The sequence below is a fragment of the Stegastes partitus genome, unplaced genomic scaffold, assembly GCF_000690725.1.
Source record: "Stegastes partitus isolate 25-593 unplaced genomic scaffold, Stegastes_partitus-1.0.2 Scaffold361, whole genome shotgun sequence".
Taxonomy (NCBI): Eukaryota; Metazoa; Chordata; class Actinopteri; family Pomacentridae; genus Stegastes; species Stegastes partitus.
The window spans coordinates 9,533-28,347 of NW_007578092.1; the positions used below are offsets into that span (position 1 = coordinate 9,533).

The 18,815-nt window shown below is 41.6% G+C and overlaps 1 protein-coding gene across 1 annotated transcript; it reads left to right on the plus strand.

The window, feature by feature from the left end:
• Positions 1-1,574: 1,574 nt before the first annotated feature.
• LOC103359245 (platelet-derived growth factor subunit A-like) lies at positions 1,575-18,537 on the plus strand. The gene is made up of 6 exons (XM_008284482.1): positions 1,575-2,287; positions 2,585-2,681; positions 8,201-8,308; positions 8,488-8,681; positions 16,785-16,911; positions 17,888-18,537. Exons 1-6 carry the CDS (start codon positions 2,225-2,227, stop codon positions 17,896-17,898), a joined length of 600 nt encoding a protein of 199 aa, XP_008282704.1. The 5' UTR covers positions 1,575-2,224; the 3' UTR covers positions 17,899-18,537.
• The last annotated feature ends 278 nt before the right edge of the window (positions 18,538-18,815 follow it).

An 18,815-nucleotide genomic window follows, 5' to 3' on the forward strand; every position in this document is an offset into this window, starting at 1 on the left:
CGGTTGATGCAAACTGATCCTTGTGTCACAGACTCTCAGTGTAACACACATTCAAGAGCAACACTGCTGGTATTGCAGGTTTATGCTCTGCAAATCACAGCTAAATTATTACCAACCTTAACCATTCAAAGGATGCCACAGCTCCTAAGAAGACAAACTTCCGGTGCCAGCTGGCAACCTTTTTGAGGTGTAATCTGACTACCTGCAATTGTGATCAGGTAGGGTAGATAATGGATGGATGCTTGAATTTGCGCTGTTCTGGAAACGTACTGTTTTTTCATTTATTTTTTTCAGTCAAAGTTACTGGAAATGCCAACTAGTCCACCTTCAGAGTAACTCAAGAACCTTAAAGATCCAGATCTTATGTTACAAAAATCCGCCTCACAACTTTTCTGCAAGAGGTTTTGACGCGGTCTGACAGGCTCAAAACCCACTTCCCCTTTGCTGCAGCACACGGCAGGATGTTCTGCCTGTGTTCTGCACAGTCATCCAGCCCTCCAAATGGCCCTCCATACTCTGTTTGGAGAGATAGATGACTACTCCCCCTTTCTAAAAGTAACAGGGCATCCTGCGGTTTGTAGCATGCAGTAAAATAAAGAGGCAGAGGGGTTAATCGGGAGTCACACTTCTTCCACCTTTGCTTCAGAGACAACAATCACTTGCATGAGCTCCACAATATAGATCCATATCAGCTAGATATCTACATGGGTTGTTTCAAATGTTTGCACAAACATTCCAGATTGCAGGTTTTCTAATACTGTAGTGTTGAGTACTGAGACCATATTGTTTCTTGATTGTGTGTTCAAAGCCACCAAAGCAGCACATATTTGAGGGTCTGACAAAGAACAAACAGTAGAAGAGTCAGTTTGTCTCCAGTCTGGATACTCATTAATGAGCTTTATTACACAGCAATTAAACACTGGACACAGTCACTGATCTGTCACACTCCTGCTCTCCTTCTCACACACACACACACACACACACACACACAGAGAGAGAGAGAGAGTTAGGCGCAGAGGATGATTTTAGGAAGAAAAGGAGTCATTGACTGTAAAAGAAACTCATTCACAGATGTTCTTTTTGGAGGGTTGTGAATTAACCTCCCCACAGACAGTTAATTATCAGTGGGTGGCTCAGTTCCTAGTGATGAACTTGACTGCTGCAGTTTATAATCATTATCAGTCTTTAGTAGAAAATGGACGTTTGAATGCATATATACTTAAAGATCAGAAAACATCAAAACAATTCTGAATTTCTACATATTGTGTACATCAGTTAGTTGTAACAGAAACAGAATCAATAGTTTCTCCTCTTTTTTGTAAGCAAAATATTCAAGAAAAGTTGTGTGAAGTTGTAATACAGCTGTGATCAAACTGAGCCGTTTTGATACAGACATGCTTGGTTGTAGTTTAATGCCTGAGTTAGCGCTGCTGTAATGATCTGTAGTCTATTATGCAAAGCGCGCTCACAGTTTAGCGCCACGGGGACGCGCACAGCTATATCCTGTGACTGAAAGCATCCCGACTTCATTCACCCCGGAGATCACAGGACCGCTGGGAACTGACATCAAACTCCTCCGGGCTGCAGAGCGGGGATTTTTTTTAATTTTATTTTTTATTTTTGCCTTGTTTCGGTCGGTTATATAATTTTCCGCCTCGTTTTCTGGACAGAACTGATCGATTTGGGAGATCGAATTTGAAGTTTAGGCTATAACAAATGGTAATGATTTGCCCACACACAGTGCCAAGACGCTGCAGGCCGCACAAATGTTTGACTTTGAACGGATCATATTGAGGACAAAATGATGGATATTACTGGATGTGTGAATGCAAAACAACTTTCCACACTTTCATCGGCACCTGTACTTTTGGTACCAAAACGAAGAGCAGCTGGACGTCAACTTGACCTCAGTTAGGTTTTATTATTTAAAGTGCTCTGTTCTTCTCACAAGTGGACAAATGACTGTGCAACTCTGAGATTTTTACTTTTTATTTTTTCAAGTGTGACTTAGTCTGGGTGCAGGAGAAGATCAACTTCGGTCCTCTACTTTAAATTTCATTCAGGATTTTAAAGATCGTTTGAAGTTTTATTCGCTCTTTCACTGAAGTCGTGGAGGTGGTCTGTCCTCCCGAGGGATGGTTCTAGGCTCCCGAGATCAGGGAGCGACAGCCCGGCTCCTCCAGTGGACTCCATCCTGGTGCCAATGCAGTGGATCTGAGAGGAGATGAGAGTCGCCGTTTACCACCTCCTCGCCGGCTACCTCTGCCTTTTACGCGCCGCTGCTGAGGTGAGCTGCACTGAAATACGCTGTGGTGGATCTTTTCTGATGCGCACAGTCAGATGCATTTAGTTTGGAGAAAAGTAATACAATAAAAATCACAGAGAAATAAAACTGACGGTCACTGTGGTGCGTAATTACGCACTAGTATTAACTTTACGCACAGCTATCCATGTGTCCTGTTTGAGAAAGTCGCCTCTGAGTGAGCTTAAACTGCTTGCACACAGGTGATGTTTGCATGATTGTGATTCTTCACCAGCTTGTATTTCCACCCTCCAATAAGAACGACTGACTTTCTTGTCACAGGAGTCTCCTCTCCCCCGGGAGCTGCTGGAGCGGCTGTCCCGCAGCGAGATCCGCAGCATCAGCGACCTCCAGCGGCTGCTAGAGATAGACTCCGTAGGTAAATCGCTTTATTATAATACCACTCTCCCTCTGCAACAAGATTATCCAATATGTTCATGTGATGTTTGTGGTAGGAGAAACACCATAATGCATAGGACCTGCACAGCTGATTTTCAGGGTCATTAATAATATTAGATAATGATGCAACTGTATTTAGTGACAAAATGCATTGAAGTAAACACGGGAACAAATAAGAACGCAAAAGATTTAAAACAAAAATCAACACAGAGACAGACACACAGATGGGACCGATTACTCTGTAGTTGCCCCTTGTTTGGTGCAACTTTAATAAACATGATTAGAGGTGTTACTTTGAGAGTGTAAAAGTTGAAGTTGAGTATGCAGGCCAGACCTCCTCAGGGCAAGTCGTTCTAAAGTGTAGGAGCAGCAACTGTGAAGGCTCTATCACCTCTGTGTCTAGACCTTGGAACAATGAGCAGAGAGGCATCTGAGGATCTCAGGGAGCGGGAGGGGACGTAAGGCAACAAAAGGTCAGAAATATAGCCTGGGGCAAGAGCTGTGTGGGCTTTAAAAGTAAGCACTAGAGTTTTGTTATCAATCTGAAGAGTTTTGGATGTGTTTTGAAGGAGGTGAAAGCAGGAAAGTGTCTTTTTTTTGCTGATGCTATGCAGAGAGCAGAGAATTAAAGCTGTCCAGGGAGTGCCAAAGAAGACATGAATGACAGTTTCCAGGCAGAAAAGCGTCTGAAATGTTTCAGAAGTCTGGAAAACTAGGCTAAACCACTGATTTCTAATTCCTGCAATGCTGAGTTCCTGAGAGGGGTGTTTATTATGTGGATGAAATATGTGTGAGCTTCTGCAACGAGAAGCAGTGGTTGTGTCATTCTTATTATATAATTTCATTGATAGAAACAATAACCCAACAACCTGTGGCTTTAAAATATCCAGAGCAAGTCTTGACTCGACTGAGAGTTTCAGCCTGACAAAACATCTGTCCACTGGAGGCTTACATGTGCCGCTTCCCTCCCTGTCTGTCCCTTGAAAGACTCTGAATTGAGGTATTAGCTGCATCTGGTTCAGTGCACAGTAAGAGGATGCTGTGCCTTCTCATCTCATTACTGGAATGCCTCGCTGGATGTTGCTAGGAGACCAGTGGCCCTTCTTGCTCTTTACACCCTCCTTGAACCCTTAAATTTGTGCTTATCAGCCGCTGCCAATCACGAGCTAGGAATGAGATGCAGATTTGTAAAGTAAATATTTCTTCCAGTGATTTGGCTTTTTAATATCAGTCTACAGATGATGATTAGTCCTACTGAACCTGCCAAAACAGTAAAATGTCTTGCATGGTGATGAAAGAGCTTCGTAAAGTTTATAAGTAGCCCATGGTTATGTCGAACTGAAGTCAGTGTGGGGTATCTCATCATTAAAATAGATTAGTGGCACCAGCATTGAAAACTGCAGAAAATGTGGAGTTTTAAAAATGTGAGCAAGAATGCCATTACAGTAACTGCACTTTTTTAGAGGTTCACCCACACTAGTGACTAAAAGTCAGATTATCCTAACCTCTGCTGCTTCCCCTGTCATGGAAGAGCAATACTACACCTTCAGTTGCTGCTGGTTGTCCTTTGGTTGCCAAACGTCATGCTGCTGTCTTCAAAGAGTCAGAATAATTGGAGAGTTCTGCTTATTTTCTTCAGCCTGATGCAACTAATCACAGTCACCAGATCCCTTAAAGCTGTGAAACAACTGTAATTTTGATTTGGTAAAAAGTTCCCACCTCGCTGTGCACAGTACAGCACAGGTTTCTTCTGCTTCTTGTCAGCATCTGACACTCTAAAGAGAAAATCTTCATTGTGATATCTCTGTTTGCATTTTTGTGGAAATTTTTGTTTGCTAGAAGTGGAGACTACAACTGTAATCATTAAAAAGGGTCTTTTTGTTTGGTGGTAAATTAAAAAAACACTGTCTACAAGCCTAAAAGACTCCAGCATTCACCTTTAATAAACACTGAATGCCAGTTCTCATTATCCAAGTAATAAATCAGAGCAGATTGAATCAGTGAGGTGAGACAGGAGGAAATAACTGTGGCATAAAACAGACTTTATTGCATCTAAGCCTCGAGTCAGACTCTAAATTCCAGCCACACAAAGTTTTCGCAGCTCCGAGCTTCTTGCTGCCCGTGAAACATAGTTGATTCATTTTTTAATGTCTGCCGCGCAGAGCGGTGCCACCATTAATCCTGGCATCATTGAGATGCAAATGTCGAGTGTGACGGCTCCCCGGCTCGGTGGGGGTCAAGTGGCTCACTTCATTATACTGTTGTCATGCTGCCCATTATTGGTGTGAGAGGAGGGCTCGCTGGAAGGCTGCTGTGTTGCTATGTATAATTCATGCTCAAATTCCTGCATGTCAGGGCGAGAGAGAGAAACACACAGGCTGAAAAAGAGAGAGAGAGAGAGAGAGAGGGGGAAATGTCGGAGGTGGACTTTGTTGTGTTTCAGAAGCACATTGTGTATATAGGCAGGCGTGTGTGTGTGTGTGTGACTGCTCGCACGCATGCACGCACACACGGCAGCAGCAAGAGTGACGGGTGCACACACACACACACACACACACACACACACACAGTCACAAAAAGAAGTGTGAGGCTTGGTATTCAGCATCAAATTAAAATAGTCCTGCCCAGACATCATTTATGCTGATTTCCTGGAATCCGGCTTTCTTTTCCACCCAGTTACACACACAGACACAAGCAGAAGTCCACACTACACACTAAATCTTTGCTCAGAATTTATTGGCTTTGAACATGTCTGTGGATATCCTGTGGTTTGGAAGTGCTGAGTGGTTTGATGAATCTGCGAATACTGGGAACACAGGATCCCCTGAAACACACACAGACACACACACACACACACACAGACACGCTCAGTGTAAAAACCCGCCCTCGAGGGTACAGTTACCCCTCCTGGGCTGATATGCATCTATATGCTGTAAATCATCGGTACTAACTAAAGATAAACATCAGTTTTGATGAGACTCAGATGGAGCATTGTCGCAGCATGCCTCAGGGAACGACACACTGAGGAGGGAACGCATGAAAATGAACCTAAAACAGGTTCATTTTAACTAACTGAGAAAAACTAGAAGCATCCAAACCAAACAGAATAAAGGGTAAAAGCCTCCCGTGCTCACTGCCTCGAAACCACATCAGACTGAATCTGACAAAAACACTTTCGGGCCACGTGGGTCATTCAGCAGCAGAGCTTCCCAGTTGTGACTGAAATGTTCAAATTTCCATTTCTCTGAGCACTTTAAGGATTTATTATGCATGTTTGCTTAAAAGCTGAGATGGCAAATGTTGGCTAAAGGAAAGTTGAGAACCCATCAAAATCTGCAGAACAGCTACCTGTGTCCATACTGTTTTTGTAAACTACTATTTTTCTGTTTTAATTGCAAGTTCCTCAAATAGTTTGAACACATTCTGAAGCCTGATGGTCTAACTGGCTCATTTTCTTGAAACAGAACTCACCAGGATTTTATTTATGCAGCACCAATTCACAAAATAAGTCATCTCAAGACACTTTATGTAGTAAGATGAAGATCTCACTATAATATACTGTCGACAGAAATGCAACAAATCCAAAGATTCCCTTTGAGCAAGTGCTTTGGTGACAGTGGGGGGAAAATACAAACTCGTCTTTAACAGGAAGAAACACAGACAGAACCGGGCTCATGAAGGACAGTCATCTTCCTCGATCGTTGGGGTGAGAATAGAGGTTGTGGCAATGTATAAAAACTGTCAAAAATCTCAAGAATGCAGTTATTTAGTTTAGAATTGTATTCCTGGGAAGCATTCTTCTGTTCGCCCGTCTCCACATAAGTTTCAGTGAGTCTTACTGTAGCAGCCTCACATCCTGAAACTGTTTCAGGTCCAATGACCAACTCCACTGACCACAGAGCAACATCTGTCTACATATCTCAGACAGTAGTGGATCTAACGAAGTACTTTCAGTCAAATACTGTTCTTACAATCTTGAGGTAGTTTACTGGAGTATTTCCATTTCATGCTACGTTATACTTTAAATTCACTACATTCAGAGGCACATATCATACTTTCTACTCCTCTACATTTATCTGACAGCAACATTTTACACAATGGATAATACAACAGGCTCCAGTGGGTTGTTTCCTCTTTGGCTCCTTGCAAAAAGCACTCAGTAGTCGGCTCACATTTCAAATGTCTTTGAGTTGGTAAAAGTTTCACCAAATCGTGATTTTTTTTCCCTCTAAATTTCTCAAATGGTAAAATTCAAAAAATGTTCATATGATCCAATATCTGATCAAAAATTAGATTAAAAGAAAACCAACAATAGATTTGTGCATCAGAACTGTTTTGTCTTCTGTCTTCTCCCAATAATCATGTATTGAGTCCCCAGATTTATCTACAGTCTCTGTCTATATACAGTGTTTTAAACTAACTCTACCTGCAGCAGCTACAACAGGAACATGCTGCTGACACAGTGATGCACCAACATTAATCCTCTAATGAGCTCATGTATAGTAATATATCAGTCGGAGGGATCAAACTGGCACATTCCCCTTAAAACTTTAACTACATTTTTGCTTCAAAAACTTGTGTACTTTCCTTTAAGCAGGATTTTTTAGCAGGACTCTGACTTGTAATGGAGTGTTTTTACACTGCTGTGTTGATACTTTTATATATATAAATTACAATCAAGTTTTTCAAAAAGTAAGTTGACAACCACCCAAAAACACAAGTAAAAACATCCATCAAAGTCACGCAGCAGCTCAAAATAATTCTTCATATTATCACTCATGAGGATGTTTAGGTCAGCTGGTGATCTGATGTCACTTAGACACCCAGTGTCTTGCGTTTTAAGTTACAACTTTAACAAAACAACATTTTCTCAGCTGATGACCCACGAGTGACCTCAGAGCAATCTCCTGATGTAGTGTGTGTATCCGTGTCTTTATTTGAATTCAATTTAAATCGTATCTGATATACGCACTGACACACTGTGTTTCTCTCAGGGCACATCAACATGCTGAGAACTCAGTAACCCGTTGACTAATATAAACATCATAACTCAGTTAGAATAACTCGGTTAAACTCCTACTCTGATCAGGAGACTAACTTGGGAAAGATGTCTGAAAGAAACAGCTCGCTGTAGCAAGTAAACATCTTAACATTTTGATTTTTTTGTGTGTTATTGGTCAGTCGGTCAGTCATGAGGTTATCCTGAGAACCAGAGTCATGGTCCCCAGATGATGATGTCTAATACTTTTATATTTTGCTTTTACCAAAAGTGGTAAACATGAATGAAAATACTATGTATGGTTTCCTGAATCTTTTGTGAGATAAAATTTTGACACTATACGGAAGAAAAATGTTGCTAAACTCTAAAAAAACATTGATGCTTTCCAGAAAATGAACTTTGTACATGTGTCTTATCTACAATGCAACTGGTGTGTTTGACTCCAGGGTCTGTATCTTTAACGCTGAGCGTGTGTGACGTCTTATTTTGTCTTTGTCCAGAGAACGAGGTGATCGAGGAGACCAAACACAGCTACCACAAGGACTTCTCTCACAGCTTCCCTGACCTGAAACGAGCTCACACACACACCAGACACAGGAGGAGCACCGGTGAGACGCAAACACACTCAATCAACTTGTCCCTGAGATACTCACACGCACTGGCTCCATGTACAGAATTGTTTTCCTTTTATTTTATTTTGCTTTTTTTTCGTCGGGTGCTAAAAGTTCTCGTTCCTGTTACTGGAGATCTGATGACAAACCCTTGACCCTCTTTTTTTCACATACAGTGGTGGAAGAGGCCTTGCCAGCTGTGTGCAAAGTGCGGACAACGATTTATGAAATCCCCAGGAGCCAGGTGGATTCCACTTCGGCCAACTTCATCATCTGGCCTCCGTGCGTCGAGGTGAAACGTTGCACCGGCTGCTGCAACACCAGCAACATGAGGTGCCAGGCGGCCCGCAAGCATCACCGCACTGTCAAGGTAGGAGGCAAAAACCCTGTCTTTACTGCACGTTATCTGTGAAAATGTCAATTATGCTCATGGTGTCCAGACAATAATCTATGAATACACAAAAATGTGTTGGATACATGTCCCTGATTTCACAGAAAAAGCCCATTGTCACTTCATGTGCGCTGAAGGCTTCAGTTTTCCACATTTTTAAGCGCAGATTTAAGTTAAGTTGAGGAATTTTCCCCCTTCAGCAGGTGTTTGTCAAAAATAATGCGAATAATATATCAGCAGAAAGGTGGAGGGTGTGCCTGTTTACTGTCATCTGTGTTTTTTGTGGCACGGAAATGCTTCGTGAATATATGAGGTCATGAGGAGGAGGACTGTTGAATTATGAGAGGAGGCTGACCTGTCTTTCCTGTGAGGAGGTGGTGGGGCAGGTGGGAGGGCTTTGGGGTAGATCGTTACATCACATCTTCGTGGCCCAGCAGCAGAGACCAACAGTGCTCGGACCACCACGGATGCTGAAAATGTAACTGGACCCGACTGTGACCATATGTGTAACCTGAACCTGAAGACGCGTTTCCTTTGATAATCGTTCCCTCCAACAGAAACCTGTCAGGAAAGATTTGTGGAGCACAAGAACAGAACTGTGTGAAATAGGTCTGAAAATTAATACAAGCGCACCTTCTGATATGAAACGATGATACGCTTTGAACATCTCAAACACATCCTGAGTCATAATTCAGACACTTCAAAAAGAAGCGCACGGAAGTCAGACACTAACTGCGGTTACATGGACGATATGTCTTCAATCTGACTGAAATCATTCAGATAAGAGACTCCAATATAATTAGAATCACAAGATTTATGTTGACGTGCCCTGAAGCGTTTCATCAGAATATGACTTTTTTTTTGACGTGTGCCAAGTGGTTCTGGCCACTGTGAAGCTTTGAGTCATCTAGAAGAAGACAGCTGGTTTCTGTTAAAGAAAATTTCATCATTCCATTGAAGAAAATGACCAACATGCACTTGATTGTGTCCTGGGAAATTTTTGGAATTTCTACTGTTCTTTGCAATATAACAGCTCAGCAGCACAAGGTTTTCCTGCAGGCTTTAAGCAGGGAAATAGTGCAAAAAAAATTTTTTACAGCTCATAACAAATGCTGGCCTGCAAGGTGGCTCGGTGGTTAGCATTGTCGCCTCACAGCTAGACGATCCCACCAAAGTCCAAAAACATGTCGAGGTTAATTGGTGATTCTAAATTGTCTGTAGGTGTGAATGTGAGTGTGCTTGGTTGTCTGTCTCTAAGTGTGGCCCTGTGATAGACTGGTGACCTGTCCAGGGTGTCCCCTGCCTTCACCCTGAGTCAGCTGGGATAGACTCCAGCTCCCTGTGACCCTAATGAGGATTAAGCGGTGTATAGATAATGGAACACAAATTGTATACTTGGTGCCCTTCTACTGCCAAAGACCAGTGGAGGAAAGTCCAGAGTAAAACTGGTGGGAGAGACGTGTTCTCATTGAGTTTACCAATCAGGAGTGTAGCATGAGGCTAGCATAAAAAAAGAAAAATCTGTTCTGAGGTGGTTGCACAAAGCGTTTTGAATTGTAATTGTGCTCCTATTCTGGTTATTATTGAAATATTAGGGTCCATGCAGACAGCTACTGCTAACTCTGACTTTAGAGAGGTGTTAGGATCTGTTGATGTTTGACTAACATAGATAAAAAGGCACTCCTTTAAAAGGGTGAAACCTGCCACTGGGTTGGTACCATGTTGATCCTACGTCATACTGTATCGCTTTGCAGATGCAGTTGTACATGTCGTAGCTGTCTGCTGCTTCTTATATGAAGACTAAAAAATATGTGAAATAGCTTGACTGTATCTACAATCAACTCCTGTTCATGTTTGTGTAGTTGTTGGTCCTTTTGTTTTGTCCTTGGTACAGAAAAAAAAACCTGAAGTCATAATGGACAAAGAACTTTTTTAATAGACTGAACTAGTCCAGTGCAGCCATTGTTTGTGCTTCTCTTTGTTTTTTAATTTTTCCGTCCCTCTACTTCCTTACTTTGGTGCATTTCTTCCCTTCACCATCCACCATTGGATCGTGTACATTTTGTGGGGTGCAGGACAACCACGTTTGTGCATCAACAATTACACCATAAAGTATGAGAGAGTCCTTTAGGAAAGACTGCAGACATGTGGACTCACAGAAAAGGATGCATAAGAGCATTGAAAAGTCAGCATCGGAGCCCTCATGAACATCCTGAGCCCAGGAACACTCAAAGTGATTGGGATTTGGATGATAGCCTCGGTGTTGGTGTAATTCAGTAATCCATTAGTCTGTGTAGATGAAGAGCTACACAAACTTACACTAACAAGGAGCTGTAAAATATCAGATTCAGATCCAGCTCTTGATCACTAGTAGCCATCGTATTATTTGTATTTTGCTGTAATAATGTACACACATTATTCAAGCATTCAGTGAGGTTTGTCCTCAACTGCTTTTTAGCAAATTTTGCGAAATTTGTTGTGAAGTTCAGGTTAAATTCTGACGAGTGTTTTTTTTTAATTTTATTTGTTACCTTCATGATATTCAAACCTGGCACCTTAAAGACTTGACAGTCGACGGGAACCTGGGTAGCTGAAGTCAGGAGCAGTCTGAAAAGTGGATGCAAAATCATCAGAGAATTTATTGGATTTTTGTTGATAACTTTCCAAACTCTGTTCTCAGCAGGACTAAGCAGTTTACCTAATAATATATGTGGCCAGCCTTTTGTTTATAGCGGTCTTATATTTTATCACAGACACTTCAGACAAACCAGTAATATCGATGAGTTCAACAACATGCAGTATAAACTCTAGTGCAGCATAAATCTGAATATAGATATTCTTGTAAAAAAAAAAGGATACAAGCAGGAGCTTTGCATTACACTCATAGCATAAAAGTGTTAACGAAATGAAACAAAAAAAGACAGAAGAGGCAAAACATTGTCTGCACATTCATCGTAAAGACTGGTAATTACTCCACAAATATTTCGTAGAAGGCTTCTGTTGTTCGTCTTTCAGTGGCACCGACCCCGGACACACACATAAAACTAATGATGGCACAGAGCATGTAAACACGCTGCCACTTACTGGCGGTATACACTCTACACCTGCCAAAAACAATTACTCTCCCAGGCTCAACCATTGTGCGCGTTTGTGAGTGTGTGTGTTGCTGATTGAGAGTCTGGCAACGAGTTAGTTCAAGAACATAATAGCTTCCTTTTGATCTCTTCCAGAGCTGGAAATAAGACTCAGTAAACCCCAACTGGTTCACAGTCGCAAGCTGCCAACTGGGAGCTGACCCAAGGCTTGTGTGTGTGTGTGTGTGTGTGTGTGTGTGTGTGTGTGTGTGTGTGTGTGTTCTGCACTCAGGAAATGGATCTAAAATGCACATTTAAAATAATAGAAAAACATTACATCATTGTTGTTGATATTCATTGCGTAAATCTGACCATGAAATATGAACAATGTGTTGTGCAGGTTGATGGACGATCACATTACTCAATCAACGCAAAACACAAGATTAAAAAGGCAGGCGTTGAAAGTGGATGGGTGGGAAAGGAGGAATGTGATTAGGTATTGGTGTTTGCAGAGGTCAAAAAGGAAAAAGTTGAAAAAGAGGAAGAGGGGGAGAGTTTGATTCTCTGTGCTTTGGCCCTGCTGAAACCCAATCTCAGATGAAAGGACTCGTCCTTTGTCTGCTTACAGAGGAAATCAAAAATAAAGTCACTCACATGTGCTGAGATTCAGCGTTCAGAGGGTAAACGGTCACGACTGCAACTGCGCTCGCACACAGCCGGAGGGAAAATGGCAGGGCCGAGGTTCAGGTGGTTTGTCCATATGAGAGAAAAGGCAGAGAAAAAGGAAGACAACATAACCGTCGGCGTCTTAACCTCACCGCTGCCGTATCTGGTGTGGGAAGCAGGTGGGATGGGAGTGTGCAACTCAGAGTTCAAGGATGTTGTACTCTGCGGAGGAATGACGGATTGGCCTTTGGTTTGCCTCGGAGTTCACGTGTCTCAGGGTCGTGCACATTTATAAGTTGAAATGAGACACCGGTGGATTGGAGTTGCTCTAGTCTGTCAACTTTTGACTGGGCATCATTGATAAGGAGAAAAATAAGTGTATAGAAGAAGCTGTTGAAGACCCTCTATGATGAAAATCAAGTTGTATTTTTACCTTGTTACCCTGTTCAAAGGGAATGTCATGTATGTCAGACATGCACAAAAACCCAGTCACTGCCACTGATCAGCATTTTAATCTTGAAACTGCTGCATCAAAGTGACAACACACATTCAGACAGGTTCATGTGTAACACTCTAAGAAAACAACCCTGTCAGAAAGGGTGGGACTTTCTCAAAGACAAGTTAAATTGAGTAGAGTCAAAGGTGTGCTGGTGTGCTTGAGCTGCAGTGAGTGGGGGGAAATAGGTAGCGAGAGCTGAGGACTTTATATTTGCACATTCTAGTGAAACCAATCATGTAGAGTTACATCTAAGCCATTTTAAGGCAAAAAGGAATTACTTTCATGGGAAAAAAAAATAAAAATAAAAAACACTTGTAAATATGTCATTTCAATAAACAGAGACGAGTTTTCAGGGGTTAAATCAATGACCAGTAAGAGACTTTATTTAAGTAGTTAATTTATATCTGCTCTTCCAAGCCCTCACCTGTGAGTTTGTTTTCGCAAACCTGTCCCCTTACAGGTAGATTTTGCTCAAAGACACTTGAGGTTGTCTCCAAAAGCAGATCAATCCTCAAGACCCTCATATTTACGGCAGGAAGAAGCATGCTGCTTACACCCTGGTGCAAAAAGTGGTTTTGGTCTCAATAGCTAATTTCTATTCGGGGCATGAGTTTGTATATAACTCAACTGTTTAAATAGTTTTAGGGCTTAAAGTTATGCAGGGTGGAGCTGTTTTGAAGTTAGCACCATCGTAGGAGAGTCCATGGCTCAGAGACGTTTGTGAAGCTGACCTCACCTCATCTCACGCTCCACGTCTTCGCTCATTTATGAATTAGCCGAGAATGAGGAGGCGTCAGGAGTTGCTGTCAAGATGATGATAGCCAGAGAGTCACCTCGCTGAACCTTTTCACCTTTGCCTCAAGGACCAGCTTCGTACATGTTCAGGTGGTGATTTTAGGAGATAAAAGTGACATTTTGGGAAGCAGTGTCAGGGCTCAATCCTTTCACATTGTGTCATGAAAGTCAGATCATTGTGTTACAGTTACTTTAGCAGAGCTTCAGGTCACCTCAGCTGAACTTCAGTGGTTGTTTTTTTGTTTTGTTTAGTTTTTTTTTTTTTTTTATGTCTGAGTGTGTTCAGACTTGAATCGAAGATGCTTGTGCAATCGAACCTGGAGCTCCTCCGATTTGGCTCCCTGTCAGGGAGACGGTGCAACATCTGCATGTTTGTGTCATTGATTTGGTACGTTTACAGTGTGTTGGGCTTCTCTGAGTATGTGTTTAGGAGCAAGAAAGAGCTATTGCCGTTTCAGCAGCGAGGCTCAGACATCCAGCGTTGGCAGCAAGTGTGACGTGTGTTGGCACACAACAGAACAGGCGTCACTTAATGTCAGTTAAATCAAACCTCCTGTCAGTGTTAATGCTCTATTCATTTATCCAAGCAAGAGCAGACACATCTGTGTGTTTACACTACAGGAGAGACATCGTTCGTGAGCAATAAGTTAAAGTAAAGCATTATGTTTGTTGCATGTGTTCCACATATTTACTGTTTTATTCTACCTGAGTGTTGCTCTGCATCTGATACTCCTTTAGTCAATTCTTGCAGTTTGGATCAACAGATTCATGTTGTGTACAAACAGATAAGATGGAAAGACATAAAACTGATTCTGGTGTATCTTAAATCATTTTGAAGAAATTCAAGGCAAGGCAGATTTATTTGTAGAGCACAATTCATACCTTCACAGTGCTTCACACAAACGGATAAGACCGATAAAATCAGTCCACAGAACATCAACACAATTGTTAGTTAATTGCATTAAAAGGAAAGAGGCAGATAAAATCAATCCATAAAAACATAAATATAATCATTAATTTCCAGAGTACAGATAAAATACTTTCAGCTGTCATATGCACAACTAAATCAAACTGTTCAGTGTGTGATAAACATAGTGGATATACACTCAGGTGCCAGTTTCTTAAGTCTACTTAGCTAAACCTGATCCAATCTAATTACTACAGCTACATTTGTCAGACTTTCTGCTCTCATACAGTGTATGCAGTTTAGGCCACAATAATAATGACGATCATACTGTAAATTTGCCAATTGAAATTTGTTCAGAGTTTTTGCAACAATGGGTCCTTTATTTCAGACAGAGGCAGACAGATGCTTGCTTCTGATTGCTGTCTGAATGACTTTTCTTTGGATTGTTTTCTTTAATCAACACCAACATGACAGGAAAGTATGCACTTCACCTTAACCTGTGCAGCACATGTTATTCTGAGACTGTTCTTATCAGTCCCCCTTGTAAATGATGACAGCTAAAACCCAGAATTACTGCCAGCCAAGTGGGCTGTTATCAGGCTTCTCATGTGTTGCACATTTAAATATACATATAAAAACATGCAGCAACTTAAAATAAATTTATTTATACTTAATTGTGCAAAGTCCAAAAATGTGAATGCACAACGTGATAAGAGACATAAATCAGTGTGGTGAAACTTAAATAGCTTAAGTCACACCAGTGAGCTGATGAGCAGTCCCATTATGTGTTTGCCAAACCCTCCTCCTCTGGCTGACTTTTAAATGTGGGCACGTTTTTAAAAAGAACCTTGTAAAAGACATCTTAGATGGCTACACACTGAGGACAAAGCTACATGTCTAAGGCAAGAAATTGTAACTTTTCCATTAAAAGAACATTGAAAAGAAAGAGATTTCTTCTTGTACAGGTATTTTGCTCTCGCGTGTCCCTTTAAATGCTTTGCCTACATGATTGTTTGTAACATAGACTGTATGTAAAAGACAGACAAAACCACCAGGTCTGAAAAGTGAAGCCAACTTAAAGTGTAATACCGCTGAGTGTCACAAGGGGCTCCAAAAGAATTGCTGGCTCCAATAGACTGCCATTCATAAAATGCCAGCTTCTCTCATGAAATACTAAGGCAGCACTTTTTTGTTCTTATGTCACTATGATGTCATTAGTTGAATTCACTCTGTCTCATCAGTGTGCTGGTGGCAATGCTTTAGAAAGTAATTATATCATTAAGTGGATATTAGGCTTCTAAGTATGTTTGGGGGGAAAAGATTTGCTTGATTGATGCTTGATACCTTTTATATACAGCCTGTTGTTGGATTTGTTCCTACCTTTAATGTTAAAAAAGAAAAGGTTTCTAGGATGAGAACAAACTGATGTGTTGGCAAAGGAACCCCTAACTCTAGTGTTGTTGGCTGGTGTTTCTGGAGTGTGAACGTCTTTAATTCCAGGAAAGAGCAGGGCGGAGCTGCTGACATTAATGTCAGACTAGACTCTGATGTGGCATCCAGGACTGTTTCCACACAGCGGGACAAGTCTATGTAGTAGATGTGCTAGTTATGGACGGGGCCTTTTTTCGTTTATTTCTTTGTTTTACGTTAACCTGTTACCCCACAACTACCCCATCTAAGATTTTAGAAGGTTGCAGAGTGCAAAGGCTGTCTGGTACCTCTGTGACTCAAATGGGTGAAACAATGTTCTGCTTCATTTCTGTTGCATCAGATTAGGTGGAGTTGCAGTTGTTAGTCACAATTTTTTGATTAGGGTTTGCTCAAAAATGTCTGTACTGACTCATCGGTATAAAGCTGTTGTTTAATGTCTAATTTACGGTAAAAGTGAAGAAAAGAAAATCTGATTTCAAATCTGTCTCTGGCCTTTTAATGTGGACAATTAGACTCGTATTTCAAAATGGCTTGCCCTTCCGCCTTTGAAGTAATGTTAATACTGGCGGAGGTAGCTAAGCCGGCATGCTGATATTTTCAGCTTATGTTAGAGCTGATAAACACGGCGTTTAATTCGCTCCTCACGCTGTTGCTCTTGTGTTTTTGGTTTTGAAAAAGCTGACGTTGTCTGATTCTGTCTCTCGCCGCAGGTGGCAAAGGTGGAGTACGTGCGGCGGCGGCCCAAGCTGAAGGAGGTGCAGGTGAAGCTGGAGGATCACTTAGAGTGCATGTGCACCAACAAACGCCACATCAGTCCAAACTCAGACACAGACAATGGTGAGCATACAGCTGTGTGTGTGTGTGTGTGTGTGTGTGTGTGTGTGTGTTTAGGTGTGTGTGTGCATTTATGCATCGGCTCAATTCACATGTGAGGAGTTCTCCTGTCTGAATGTGTCGACTGACACCAACAGAGCTGATAAGAGATCTGAGGTATTTACTGTGTTTTTCCTCTCTGCCTGAATTAGTCCTCCCTCAGGGCAACACCCTCCCTCCTTCCTCACACACACACACACACGCGCACACACACACACACACACACACACACACCAAACACACTTTTTTCAAAGGGTATTATTCAAATGTCTCTCCTAAATTACAGCCAGTTGTTCTACAGAGATGGGGGTTGAGAAAAAAAAAAAGTTTAGTTTCATGGTAAAGCAATGCTGCGAAATGGATTACAGTGATCTAACAATATTTTTTTAAATACTACGTTAGACTGTAAACCACATGGTGAAGAACTACTAGACGTCTTGCATTTAAACCTTCCTGTAGTCAAAGGGTCCTTCTTTGGAGCAGCTGTGTGACTTCCTGCTAACCCTTCTTGCAAGTTACACTGATATCAGCTGAATGTAAAAAATGTTATTTAGCCACTTTTGAACGTGAACCTTAATGTGTAGCAGTGCTGATATGCTGGTCACATGTCGAAGTAAGCCGATGTTGTGTGAAGGAAATCCCACCAGGTCAGCCCAAGAGACATTTCTGTTACACTTTTGCTCATAATGCCCAATGGATAAAATATTTCTGACTTCTATCAGCCTCAGTTGGCCATTAAAGAAAATTTCTATGTGATTTATTTGAAACTTTGAGAATTTTCTGTAGCACAACTCATGCTGGTTGACAGTAGTTCGCTAAGTGTTTGGCTTTTCACAGAGATGAGCAGAGAAGATAGACTAAGCACAGTTATACAGTTTGTTTTTTGTGTTGGCTATGAAAGATGAGTTTATGTGTCCTCATATTCACTTCTTTCCAACAGGCATCAGGTGAAGAGGGACAGCCAGACGAAGGAGCAGAGGAGAGAAAGAAGGACGGCGGCCTGAAACAGAAAACATCTTCTGCCTTTGACTTTCTTCACCACCTGCCATCGAGTGACAGTGAAAGGTTTGACGGATCATATCTTGCCACGCGATCTTTGGGAGGTTTGATGGTGGACCTCGACTGTACTTTGAAACCTTTGCTAAAAAGCAAAGCATCAAACTTCCAGACACAGACATGATTTCCAAACAGACTGATGATTCCTCGACGGAGAAGAGAAGCGATCAGATGGTGAAAATTCTGAATTCTGACAGAACAGAGGTGGCTTCTAGGATACCCAAGGACTAACTGTCTGTGCCGTGCTCCTTCTCCAGAGTATAAACCGCTCAGCCACTCGGATTATAAACTGGGTTGGAATCCTTTCTAGAAACAGTGACTGGGATTAGGTTTTTGTACTCCAAGATTTACTCTTCCTCAGCAAAGCACTCACACACATGCACGTACTGTATATCCTCTTATTTTTTTTATAACCTCTCATTTTCTATTGCTGTCTGTTTCTATTTCTGGTATGTTATCCGCATAAGGAATAGGGGGAAGATGATCCTCCTGACATGTTACCGATACTAATAAAATATTTATATGAAAACAAAAGTGGGTGTTGTGATCAGAAAACAGCTTTTAACTCACGGGGTTGTCACAAAATGCCTGCAGAGTGACTGAAGGGTTTAAGGATTCATTTAAAACAGAAAGAGGAACCAAACAGGATTGTGTGTGTGAGAGAGATTATCTGGAGAGGATCATAATACTGAAGCTAAAACCCCTGTGAATTTGTAACTGAGAGCAGCACACACACACACTTAAGTCCTCGGTAACGGAGAGATGGACATGGAAAGGCTTTTTCACACAGTGGAATAACTTGCAGAGTTTTC